At 38.2% G+C, this 12945-nt stretch overlaps 1 protein-coding gene across 4 annotated transcripts in view; it reads right to left on the bottom strand.

Moving 5' to 3' along the window:
- The window catches only part of Adgrg6 (adhesion G protein-coupled receptor G6), a 138550-nt gene that overhangs the window by 51152 nt on the left and 74453 nt on the right, over nt 1-12945 (bottom strand). For all 4 annotated transcript variants that reach the window (XM_021174750.2, XM_029482959.1, XM_029482960.1 and 1 more), the window contains exon 5: nt 4329-4397. In XM_021174750.2, coding sequence (XP_021030409.2) covers nt 4329-4397 — 69 coding nt within the window. The remainder of the gene's footprint in view (nt 1-4328; nt 4398-12945) is intronic.

A 12945-nucleotide genomic window follows, 5' to 3' on the forward strand; every position in this document is an offset into this window, starting at 1 on the left:
GGTTCTGAGACTTGACATAAATGTGATTTATTTACATAGAAAAAATAATCTATCCTCAATTATTTTAAATTAGAACAGAGGGAAAATTTATGTGAATATCTTTTGTCTGGAACACTTTGGTAACTTCTCCTTATTTACATAGAAAAAATAATCTATCCTCAATTATTTTAAATTAGAACAGAGGGAAAATTTATGTGAATATCTTTTGTCTGGAACACTTTGGTGACTTCTCCATTTTTAGGAAAATAATGAAGGTGTCAGGCTGTAAGCCCCCAGAAGTGCAGTGGAATATAAAAGATAGCTGTGGAGCACTGTGTCCCCGCACTTCCTTTAAGTTTTCACTTCTGAAGTGAGACCACCATTATAGAAGAATGAAATTCTATATAAATACAGAGAAAAGAGTGGGTGGCCGATGTAAGAGAAGCACATGGTTCAAGAATATGATTAAATTGCTAAGATGGTAAAAACAAATATTTGGAATCCCAAATTTTTACTATTAAAATTATATGTTAACCACAACAGTCATCTGAATTAGATTCTTCTTTATGAGTGTGGTCACTATAGGCCATTTTAAGTGACTCTAATATCTGCCTGCTTTGTTGCAACTTCAGTGAAGGTTATGACGCAGAGAGGGATGGCCTGAACAAGGCTCTCTTCAAGAGTGTCAGAAACTGTACGATCAAATGAATACAGCTCCAAAGCACAAAGTCAAGGGCTCTGAAGCAGTCATGTCAACGTTCTCGGGCAGCAAAGGATGTATCAGTTCTAGAGGGTGAGTGCCACAGAGGCTCTTTGTGTGTTCATACAAAGAGGGAAATACTTAGTTAGAATTATAATATTCCCATCTGCTGGCAGGAGTCCATGTGAAATATGCACTGGAAAGTGGAGCTGCTGTGACTGCTTGCTTGGGGGACGTGGAGCTAGTACCATAAATCTCCATGGTGTAGCTAGCAGAATAACCACAAACACTTCCTTGATTCGATGTCTTTATAGCCCTAATGAAATTTATATCTATGTTACATGCAAACTATTCCATACTTCCAATGTAAATGTCCTTACTGAGGAAGTTGGTGTAACCCCTGAAGCCCTAAGTGGAAAATAGAAGCGAAGTATGTAAGTTTATTTTATTTTCCCTGGGGTTTGGAACCCTGGTGATATATTACAGATGTTTTGATCTTACATGCTAGAGGACTGGATTTTATAAAACTCCTTTGCCTCTAGTATCTCATATTTGAGAATATTACTGTGTTGAAGGCAGTCTCTTGATCGGAATTCGTTTTTGTCAGAAGAAACTGAAGCCACTAACTTCAAATTGCACATGGCTATGTATGTGATCTGTATGTGTATTATAAAGACACCTGGCTTTTTCTCTACTGGTTTCTTAAAAGATGTAACTGCCACCTTTGAAAAGTATGGTTAGCACCAACAGAAAAATACAAATGGAGAAAAAAGGGCAGTCTATACTGGAAATTACTTGCAATTTTGTCTTTCAAAAATTGGGGCTCCAAGTAGAGCTCAGAGGCAGGCACTTGCCTAATGTGTAGAACCCTGGAGTTAAGCACAGCCCCCCCCCCCATAAAAAAATACAAAACCCTGTTGGTGACTTACTGAAAATGCATGCTAACCAGTGTTCATCAAGAAGTGATTAAAAGGTACAACCTGTTGCCATGACCACTGATATAAATGTTGTAAGGGCTTAAGCGCAAAGCTGACTTCCATGAAAAATTAAATGCCAAGTCTCAGGTCTCTAACATATCATAACACTCTTTTAAAATCTGTTTCCTCGGGTGGTACCCTTGATACTGTCCAGCCTCTCTGTGTTGCCCTCTGGGATACACAGAGAAATCTGTTTCTCAAGCAAACAGAAAGTTTCTCAATTGTAACAATTTGACAAAAACACTATATAAAGAAGTGCACTTCTTTTTCTCTCAGACATATTAAAATGAAAATTAATTCCTTTCAATTAAATGACTTTTTCTTTCCTTTTTGGGGTTGGGGGATAGTTTTGAGACAGGGTTTCTCTGTGTACTCCTGGTTGTCCAGGACTCACTCTGTAGACCAGGCTGTCTTCGAACTCAGAGCAATCTGCCTGCCTCTGCTCCCGAGTCCTGGGATTAAAGACATGCACCACCACCACCATTACCCAATTTTTAACCTCAGTGTGAAGAAGTCCTCAGAGCCATTGGTTCGGCTGGGACCAGAGGTGATGATTGCTTTCCTAGTCTTCACGTGCACAACTGAACCACGTGTTGCCGATCATAGAGGTTTGCTGGAACATTCTACATTCCCACTCTCAGGATACAATTTCACATACTCCAGACATATCACACATAGTATCTTACCAAATGAATCTTACCATTCTTTTGTTTATGGACTCTGTTAGTAACGGGGATATTAGTGGTGACAGTGGGTGGTGGAGTAGAAGGAGGGCTTACAGTAGCTGGTAATAAAGATGAGAGAGATGCAATTTTACAAGGAGCATAAAACAGTTAATATGGATAAGCAGTCTACAGATAGTTTATGAAGATGCACAGGAGAGTCAATACTACTTCATGCTATTAATACAATAAACTAAATGCAAAAAAAAAAAAAAGAAGCAAGGCTTTCTGTGGAACGTGAAGAATCAGCTTAAAGCAAGTTCAAAAGCAGGCACTCTGCATAGATCAACCTTAGACTTTTACTGATTCACCCCTTCATTGATATACAAAGACTAGAGAAATAAACTGCCAAAAATAACTAATAAAATAAAATAAAATAAAATAATAAAATCATAATTTTTAAGAATTAATTAAGAAAATAAAAAATAATAAATGAAGTAGAAAATAATGAAGAAAGATCTAGAAAATTACCTTCTTATGGCACCAAAGAAAATGCCAAACTTTTTGAGGTAAAATGTATGTAGCTACAATAATGCTATAATAATTTTCTTTTCTTTATTTTATTTGTTTGTTTGTTCTTGTCTTTGTTTTTTGAGACAGGGTTTCTCTGTGTAACAGCCCTGGCTGTCCTGAAACTCATTTTGTAGACCAGACTGGCCTTGAATTTATAGAAATCTTCCTACCTCTGCCTCTGGAGTGCTGGAATAAAGGCATGAGCCACCACAGCTGGCAAAATAATTTCCATTTGAGAATTAAAAAATTTAAGAATGGAAATTACTTTGATGGTTTTGTTAATTGTGAAAAACTGTGATCATCTTAATGTAAATGCATTGTGAAAATGCTTTTTTTATTCATTAAGGAAAAAACAAGGTATAAAACAAGAAAAAGCTGAGTTTCTGGTCCTTTGGTCTATGGAATGAATGCTTTAGATACTTTTATTAAAATAATAAGAAATAAATTAAGATTTTTGAAGCCTTCACATCAAAGATCTTCTGCTCTATTTTATATAACTACTTCATAATTACACAACGTTCATGGAAAGAAAAAAAATTCAATTAACATGGAGAATTGATTGGTAATATTAATCATGTATCTTAGATGGAAAATCCAAAAAATAATGAGTTTACTCCTTGCTCTATCTGGCTTGAAATCACTTCTAACCTGTCACCTTTGTGCCATGATCCTCTTAACCAAGCCACCATATATGGAAAAGCATTCCCATGAGTTTCATGGGGAACACAGAAGGTGCTGCAGTTTATACAGGCATGTAATATGCAACATGACAATGGATGAAAATGGGTCACAAAGTATTAGATGGCAAAATGATACATTTAAGGCAGCACATTTATGCTATTATATATTAATATAATGTAATATATGTTATATATTACACACATGTGTAACTCTGTTATTAGCATGCAACCACTTAGTACATAAAGCAATTTTATTCAAAATACAGTCATTAAGGATCAAAATAATTAACACAGTTAATATTAACATTAACTTAATGTAACTATATTTATCTTAAGATTTAAGATATATAATATAACATGAAGTGCCTCATGACCTCATCTTCAAATATTTTCTAAATATTCAATATCCATTCCCCGAAATTTATGAGTATGAGTACTGCTTCAAAATACTGTATAACTGCATATCCAAGATGCTTACAGTAATCAGAGAAGAAACATGGGGAGAGGTGAAATGAACTGTTGTTGAGCGCCATTCACATTTAGAAAACCCATACTTTATGGAAATGTGGCCAACATGGCCAAAATGTCCTGATAGCACATTATTTGTGCAACACGACCAAAACACATCCAGAAATTCTGTTTTGCTGTTTCTGGCTTTTCAGATGAACATTAAGATACAAAACAGTGAAACTACAACCTCCCAAACAGCAAGAATTAAGAACAGGAAAGGGGTTGAGGGATGATGTCGGCTCCATACCTTGACAGAGAGTCCCAAGTTCTGAACAGTTTGTCAGCTCTGCTGCAGGAAGCTGGATCAGGTAGGAACCTTGATGAACACAGAAGCATATGCAAATTTAGCTTGTGATTTGCTGATGTAAACCAAAAGGGAAATATTGTCAATCATGTGATCGATAAAGCAGAAACAGCCTTCAGAGAGTCTACTGCCACAACTGCACCCACAGGAAACTGTCTTTTATGGTGGCTGTGTCTGACTTTCCTTAAATGCAAAATTGAAGAATTCACATTGCCCTGAAACTCTTGGGCTCAGTACTTCAGCCATATGTACCTGAAATAAAAAAGCATGATTATCCCTTAAAGTTTATGTAAAACATTTGGGGATTTTTTTTGAATAATGAACTATGAAACTCAGGTAGCAATTCATGTAAATAAAATAATATGAACATTCAGGGTCCACTTCAAAACAGAACTTGGATAATTTGAATTACTCATAAAATGCTGATTTTTTGCATATAAACACAATTATACAAACTCTAATTCCACAAGTATCTTTCCGGGATTTCCAGTCAGTCTTGTTTTGTGTGGTTTCAAGCTTTCTCTGATGCCTCCTCAACAGGAAACAGGCACTGAACTGATTTTCTAATAGAAATATTAGATGCTCTTTGTGGCATTAAATCTTCCTGTCATGGTTATGGGCTAAACTTAGTGCAAATAATATGTCACTTGAATAAAGACTCAAATACTTAATTATGCATACATACATATATAATACACCACATACTCTCTCTCTCTCTCTCTATATATATATATATATATATATATATATATATATATATATACAGTGTAGAGTACTAGTGTAGTGGTGAATTCATTCTAATGTTTAAACATGTGCCCAACTTTCTCATGGGAATACTATGTGAAGACAAAGCGGGCGTATGAGCTCACAGAGAATGTCTAATTAGGTAAGTGACAGATACACAAGCAGAAAACATGTCAACAGTTTAATGGCATCTAGGAAGGTATGGTTTCCTCTTTCTCAGATGTCTCAGGCTCATGGAAAGGACTGTGACACATCAGAAAAGGCCAGCCCTACAGGCAGGTCTATCATGTGCCATTTACTGGCAAGAAACTACTTCATAGGTTCCTGCAACCAACACAGACACTGTATCTACACTTTCTGAGTAATGGCGGGGAGAAAAATTCCTGCTGCCATGCCAACTGTCAGAGAGGCACCAGTGTAAGGTGCCTTACTGTAACATATGCCTAATGTCTAGTGCTGCCATGTCAACTGTCAGAGAGGCACCAGTGTAAGGTGCCTTACTGTAACATATGCCTAATGTCTAGGGAAGGGCTTCCGTGCTGGAAGCCATGATGGAAGAGAAGAGTGAGCAGGACACCAGCACTCAGGTACTGGGGTTGCCAGAGCACCCAGGCAACTGGACAGGATTTCTGAAACATATGCCTAGGAGGCACTGAAGAGGTCCGGGAATGTACACACTTGGCACCGCTGTAGTAATTACAGAAATGTGTGGGCATAGCCAGATGTATATCAGTGCAGCCTGTGGAAGACTGTCTAGTATACAACAGCAGGACTGAGTCTTTCTCCTAGTGCGGAATCCCATACACGGTAGGGATGCATGCTCAAGCTTCACTACACAAGTTACTGAATGCATTATGAATGACAGCTAAGTGTCTGAACTCTTTTTTTAGTAGAAGCAATTGAAATAAATGAAGGGGCACCTGGTGAAACTATAGACTATCATTTGAAAAACAATTTTTTTTGATGTGGGAGCAGGGTGCAAGAAGGCAAAAGAATATTAATTATTCAGGCTTGACATCCTGAGTATCAAGAAGAGAGACAGAAATGAATGGGCACAAGAAATGGTGAAGACAGATTGTGTAAGATTCAGTGACGTTGGAAAGAGGAAGAGGAAAGGAAGAGTAATTTGCAGGTTTTCAACTTGAGAAACTGGGCGTGATGACCTCATAAGTGGAGAAAGGAAATAGTGAGAGGGGAATTATCTTCTGTTGTGTCTGGCAAGGGAAGTCATTTGCCATTGAACATCTCTAATGCACACATGAGAAACTGTTTCTGTAAGGCACCAGTCAACAAGAGGTACTGAAGGGTTTGTGTTCTCCAGAGTATAGGTTTGAGAAGAGAATTGAATCAGACTTCAGCTATGGCCATAGTTAAGTTTCCAGGGCAGAGATCTGGGGAGATAAAGACAGCCCCTTGTCAAGGTGGCTTCACAGAACTTTAGTAACGAACATTGAAAGGAGGGTGTGGCAACAATGAGTGGAACCGGGAGGCTGAAGTGATAAAGACTGAAAAGACCTTTAACTGCGCGCTTCTGGAATCAGGGTCAGTCTCGTGGGAACAATGAAACTCAGAGGTTTGGGGAGTTAATGCCACAGGAGGAAGCCTGCTTGTGCACGGAAGCAGAGATAGGGAAGGGGAGTTGTGAAGACTGAAAACCTAAGCCAGAGTGGACCCTGGGAAAGGCGTGTGATGTGGCGAAGTGGAGGGAGGCTGCAGAGAGGGAGAACCTTATCTCGGGAGCTTGCTGCCCATTGCACATGTCCATTCTTTCCAGGACTTCAATTCTACAGGCCTTCATTCATGTTTTAGACAGGACTTCTAGAAAACTAACAAGCCTATCAGACTCCCGTGACTCTCAGCTTTGTAACACAACACTATGGAGAGCCTTGGATGAGGTTGCTGTAGTTCTCAGATTACATACAATGCTGGCAGTCCAGGGCTCCTTGGAGGCTTCTGGAGCCGATATGGTATCTCTCCAAGACAAAGAAAGATAAGGGACAAGGTTGTGGGAAAGGAGTTCTTAGGCTAACTCCATGTCCACTGCAGTATGTCTGTCCAAGAGCTCAGAGGTGACAGGACGGAGAATGTCAGAAGAGCCATGATTTAAAACAAGATCTTGACCATTTTATCAGCTTCATTGTATACATTTCAATCTGGGGCTTCCTTTCAGCTAAAACTGTAAACATTCACTTCTGAATATTTTAATTAGTTGTTCTCTCTAGAGGAAGGCCAAGTTTATCAAATTGCTAGCATTGTATAAATACTGAATAGATACTATTGTATTATGGTCTCCTGGAGCAATAGAAATTACATTTGAATTATTTTAAGTGAGAATGGCACAAAAGCAAATGACCTAATTAATTAGAAGGAAATTACACTCTTTCGTTATAAATATGTGGAACTACATAAACAGATACATAAATCCCTGCTGAGGTTTGTTGAAGTGCTGTTGTCATCTCAGCTGCCTGGGAGGTTAATTCAGAAGGAGCACGTGAGCCCAGGAGTTCAAGGCCAGGCTGGTGAGCATAGCGAGACAGCATCTCAGATAAATAAGGAAATATGTCGGCAACATACACAAACTTTTCATTTGATACTCAGTTGTACTTTCTTTGCCCAGTTTTCTAGGCTTACTATTGTGTTTTCTAAAAAGAAAATGAAGCCAGGGATATGTTTGGTGGAGACTCGGTATGGTGTGGGGGAAGGGGGTGCTTCTGTGGGCCCATACTGAGGCATCCCTTTCTCCTGAGGGACCAGCCATATAATGGTATAGCAGCATAGAATAGACTTTATTTAGGGGAAGGGGATCAGGATTTGAGGAGGTAGTAGAGACAGAGAGAGGCCGAGGAGGGGTGGTTAGAGGAGTAAAGGCCACCATGGGGAGAGAAGAGGGAGTGGAATGGGGAGAGACAGGGAAGAGGGTAAGAGAGCAAGAGAAGAGAGCAAAAGAGTGAGAAGGGGGCAAGCATCCCCTTTTATAGTGAGTCAGGCACACCTGGCTGTTCCTAGGTAACTGGTGGGAGCCTAGATGAGATGGCAACACTTACAGATTTACAAGTTGGAAGACTGAAAAAGAGACAAACTCTCCTTTGGGAGAATGACCTATCAGTCATCAATCAGCAGTACTTAAGTGATCTCAGTGTGTATTCTTGCTCTAGCCTTTGAGTCTACCCAAAAGTACTTAAAGCTTGTTAGCTAACAGAAAAATTTAGAGTCACATGTTATGCGTTAAAGTAAAGAAATCTTGAAAATGGGAAGTTAGGACTGGGGATACAGCTCAGTGGGTAGAGTCCCTGCCTAGAACCCATGAAACCTTGAGTTCTAGTCCCACTAGTTTGGACAGGCATGGCTGCACACATCCTAGCACTTGGGAGGTGGAATAGGAGGATCACACCAAGCTTATCATTGGTACCCAGGAAATTTCAGAGCAGCACCAGTCAGGGATTCTGTCTCAGAAGAGGAAACAGGCAGTCGGTTAAAAAACAAATAAACAACAACAACAACAACAAAAACAAAAAACAAAAACAAAAAAAAACCCTCTAAGTCTTTGGGCTTCTACTCTTTCTACTCTCCTCCCAGTCACACTAGTGAAAGGAGTCACTATTATTATACAGGGTGTGCTAAAATGGACTGATGTGTAGCCAGCAGCTTAGCACATATCTTCTTAATAATTTTAATCATAGTCCAGTTAGTGGTAGAAAGTCAGAAAGAAATGTTTTCCAAGTTTCTCTTTGTTGTTGTTACTAAGATAAATTTTATAATTTCTCATAAGTCAATATATTAAATTATTTTATGATTTTATATTTTACATTTTTCTTTCTTGTATTATAGTGGATGTGTATGTATATGTAGGTTGGTATGATTATATTTACATGTAAATGGATGTGTACATGTGTGTGGAGGACCTCAATTGCCTTCCATGTTATCTTTTGATGCAGAATCTCCGATTCAACATGGAACTCACTGATTTTATTACACAGCCTAGTGTGCCCCAGAGACCTTTCCCTGACTGCCCACTGTTAGGATTACAGGTAAATAATTATAGTCTTTTTAGGTGGGTTCTATGATTCCAACTCAGGTCCTTTGACATTTCTACAGTCCTATTTTATTACTATTTTATTATTATTTTGTATATACAATTATTTCTGAAGATCATCTATGTTCTTCATGAGTTTGAGCCCCCTCAAAGAGTAATGTGCTTCTCATGATAACGCAATTATAATTTCAGTTAAAAATGATCTAATAATCAACCAATGGTGAACTCAGTAATTGGTTGTACATGAAACTAAGGACCAGTAATCGAATTTTAGAGCTCTGTAAGTCAGGATTATAGTGTATTATTTAGTTAATGATGAAAGGATGGGAATTGGGGAGTTAGTGATCAGAAGCAGAAATTTAGAGATGAGAACTAAAGTCCATTGAAAAAAATCCATAAATTTCTAGGAAAGAGTAATGACAGAATACTTACAACCGTCTCTTATCTCTACATCCACAGTGACAAAGATAGGAAAGTGCCTAAGAACTGCTGGATAAATACATGCAATTTGCTTGGACTTAGACTGTTCACTGAATTATACTATACCACTCCTCAGGAAAGAGCAGTAATCAGTTGAATAAATAAAACCAGCAGAGAAAGTACTGTCTGTTCTCTGTGAAAAGCAAAGGGCAGTCTCCAGTGTCTACACTGTAATCATAACATGCAGATACTTGTACCTATAATTAAAGGGTCAGAAAAGGAAATGACCTGTGCCTGAAGGTCATAAAACTGGGTATGTTTGAAAACTGTTCTAGGAAAAATAAAGATGTCTAAGGTTTCAAAAGAACTATTGATAATGCAATGCTTGTATCACAAAAGAACAGACGAGATTGACTGATTTTTTTTTAAAAGACAAACCAGCTAAGAAAAATTAAATTCAGAGACAGTCCAAAAATACTTAGAAAAGTATAGGAAAGCAAAAATAGCATGATGATAAAACTATTGAAACAGTTATCGAGGACATTAGTTTTATATTTAATGTGTGACAGATAACAGCGTCGTTATATACTCAATGTGATCTGTTCTGTCTTAGCCCCTTACTTTCTCTTTTTGTAATTTATCCAGGCACACACAGATGGAAAACATATTCTTTTTCTACCACAAGTGGATACTAGAATAGTCAATACTTGGCAGACTTTGCCAGTCTTCTGGAATGTAAGGAATGAGACTGCACTTTCCCATTGGTTACTGTACTCACTGAAAGCTTAGGGAATTATGTTGACCCTAAACAGCAATCACAATATTTTCTGGGGGGAAAAAAAAGGAGGTTAAAATGTTAACAGAACACCCTTTATTTTTCTTGATTACTGAAGTTTTGCTTAACCAACAAGGCCAAGATACAATCTGGTACAGGTATTTCCTGCCCGTTAATAAGTGACTTGGATTTTTCAGCCTGAGTTTGATCATTAAGCAGCAGGCATTTCCTTCTCCCACCAATCCTCCTGACAGGCACAGAAAGACATCTGGGTAAAAGGAAAAAAAAGACATCTGGGTGCACACAGTTGGAGGTTGGGGGTAGTGTCACCATGGAATGTTGCGATAACTGCTATAAAGTTAATGAGAATCGACTGCACTGAGTCTGTAAGAGTGTGCTGTCTTATGATGACATCATTTTGTGGACTTACTTTGTAGATGACTAAGATATGTGAGCACTCATTTGATAAGTTCCGATAATCTTCAGGCTTTAGGATGAGGTAGTGTTTTAACTCAGAGGCAGTGTTTAAGAAAATAGAAGGAAGGCATGATCTCACTTATGTGTGGAATCCCAAGAAGTTGAAATCAGAGAAATAAAGCACAATTGTGATTCACATGGCCTTGAGGGCAGAAGGTGGGTCAAAGGGACTAGAGATTATCAACCAAAGGATACAATTCTAGGTGTAATGAGATTAGAGAATCTATTATACTGCATAACAGTTGCAGTTAAAAATGATGTAGTATGTGCTTGAATTTTCCCAGAAAGGACTAACAGTGTAATCAGTCTCTGTGTTCTTTTCCTTGAATGCAAAACACTAAAAGAGAATTGATAAAGACTTAGATTTTTCTCACTTAGTCATGAATATATGACTAAGTAGGATGTACTAGTTTGGATTAGTCACTTCACAATTTTTATAGCAAAATATCATGCTACACAACATGCACTTTTGTCAATTAAAATAGTTTTAACTAATTAAAAAGTGCTTTCAAAGGTGACATTGCCAGGGATATAGTGCTGAAGAGTGTGTTAAGCAAACTAGCCACTTCAACAACTGATCAATTATATGCTTTATTTTCCTAATTAAAGCAAAAAGAGTGGTCTCAATTGAGATCTTCCAGTTCAAATGCCAACCAGGGTCAGACAGAAAGCCTAAAGAGGAAAAGCCAACAAGACTGGGGGGTTGGGGTTACAAATGTGATGAACACTGAGGTGAACTCTAAAACCTCTTCAAAGGGACTAGCTACCACTTTGCTCTAGCTGTGGTATCCATGCAGAAACACTAGCCTAGCATTTGTGTTTGCCAAGAATATCAAATAATTCATTTTATGTGGAATCTAATTTTTGAGTGTTGGAAACAAAGTCACCATTGAGAAGCATCCTGGGTAAGAAGTGCAGGTGGCGAGCACATGAAGGTATATCTCCACCTCCCGCCTCCGTGGGCTTCACCTCCTCTCCAGTATCTTCTTCCCTACTGCTGCTCCAAGTGTGAGCTTCAGCCACTCTTAGGATTCTTGGCTAGTTGGGGGCTCATGTTTTTACTCTTGACTATTGACAATAAACATCAAAACTTGCAGGAACTGATTTTATTTTAAGATGGCGGAGCATGCTATGTCTGTCACTCTCAGACAATTTAGCCCTGTTGGTATAATCACAGCCGCCTAAAGTACATAGATCTATGGGCCTAGTTGTGTTCCTATAAAACTTTATTCATAAAGCAATTTGTCTCCCACGAGCTCTCCCACTTTTGACAAACCCTGGTGTAGAGGATTTTCTCCAGCGTCACATACAAATTCTTTTGAATTGCAGGCCTCTCTCTTTAACTAAAATATATGACACTAGCACCTAAGAACCCATGTTGTCACGTTTTAAATTGATACCAGAACCATTTTTTTGTGGGTGTTTAAATCAGTGCTACAATAAAACACGATTTCTAGAATTAACTTGTATGATATAAAGAATACTGAATAGAAGTCTACTTCAATATTAATTATTTTCCTAAATAATTTGCATTCAGTTATTTCCAATGTTGCCACAATTGAAGTCTCCTAGAAACAACTGGGAGAGAAGAATTTTTGAAATGAACCACCAATGTTTGCTGTCAAATAGTGATAAAAGATCAATGAAAAAATTCATAATTCTAGATTAATGCAAAATTTCTATAAAATAGAAAGTGACCCTCACTGAATAAACACTGTCCTACACAGTGACTGCTGATTTAGGTAATGCAACTGAAATTCTGTTCTAGAATCATAAGGATCGGTATATTAGGGTAGCATTTTGGTCAGGAAAAGATTACAACTTACATATTAGTTTCTTGTGGTTTAAGTCGAGTGCCAGGGCTTTCATCTTTTGTTTAATCATTTAGACTGGTCAGTGATAAGCTGACCTGGGGAATTCTTAAAAATGGAAAACCCAACATTGACACCATTGCATACACTAGCAAGATTTTGCTGAAAGGACCCAGATATAGCTGTCTCTTGTGAGGCTATGCTAGGGTCTAGCAAACACAGAAGTGGATGCTCACAGTCAGGTATTGGATGGATCACAGGGCCCCCAATGGAGGAGCTAGAGAAAGTACCCAAGGAGCT

Source organism: Mus caroli, chromosome 10, assembly GCF_900094665.2.
Source record: "Mus caroli chromosome 10, CAROLI_EIJ_v1.1, whole genome shotgun sequence".
NCBI lineage: Eukaryota > Metazoa > Chordata > Mammalia > Rodentia > Muridae > Mus > Mus caroli.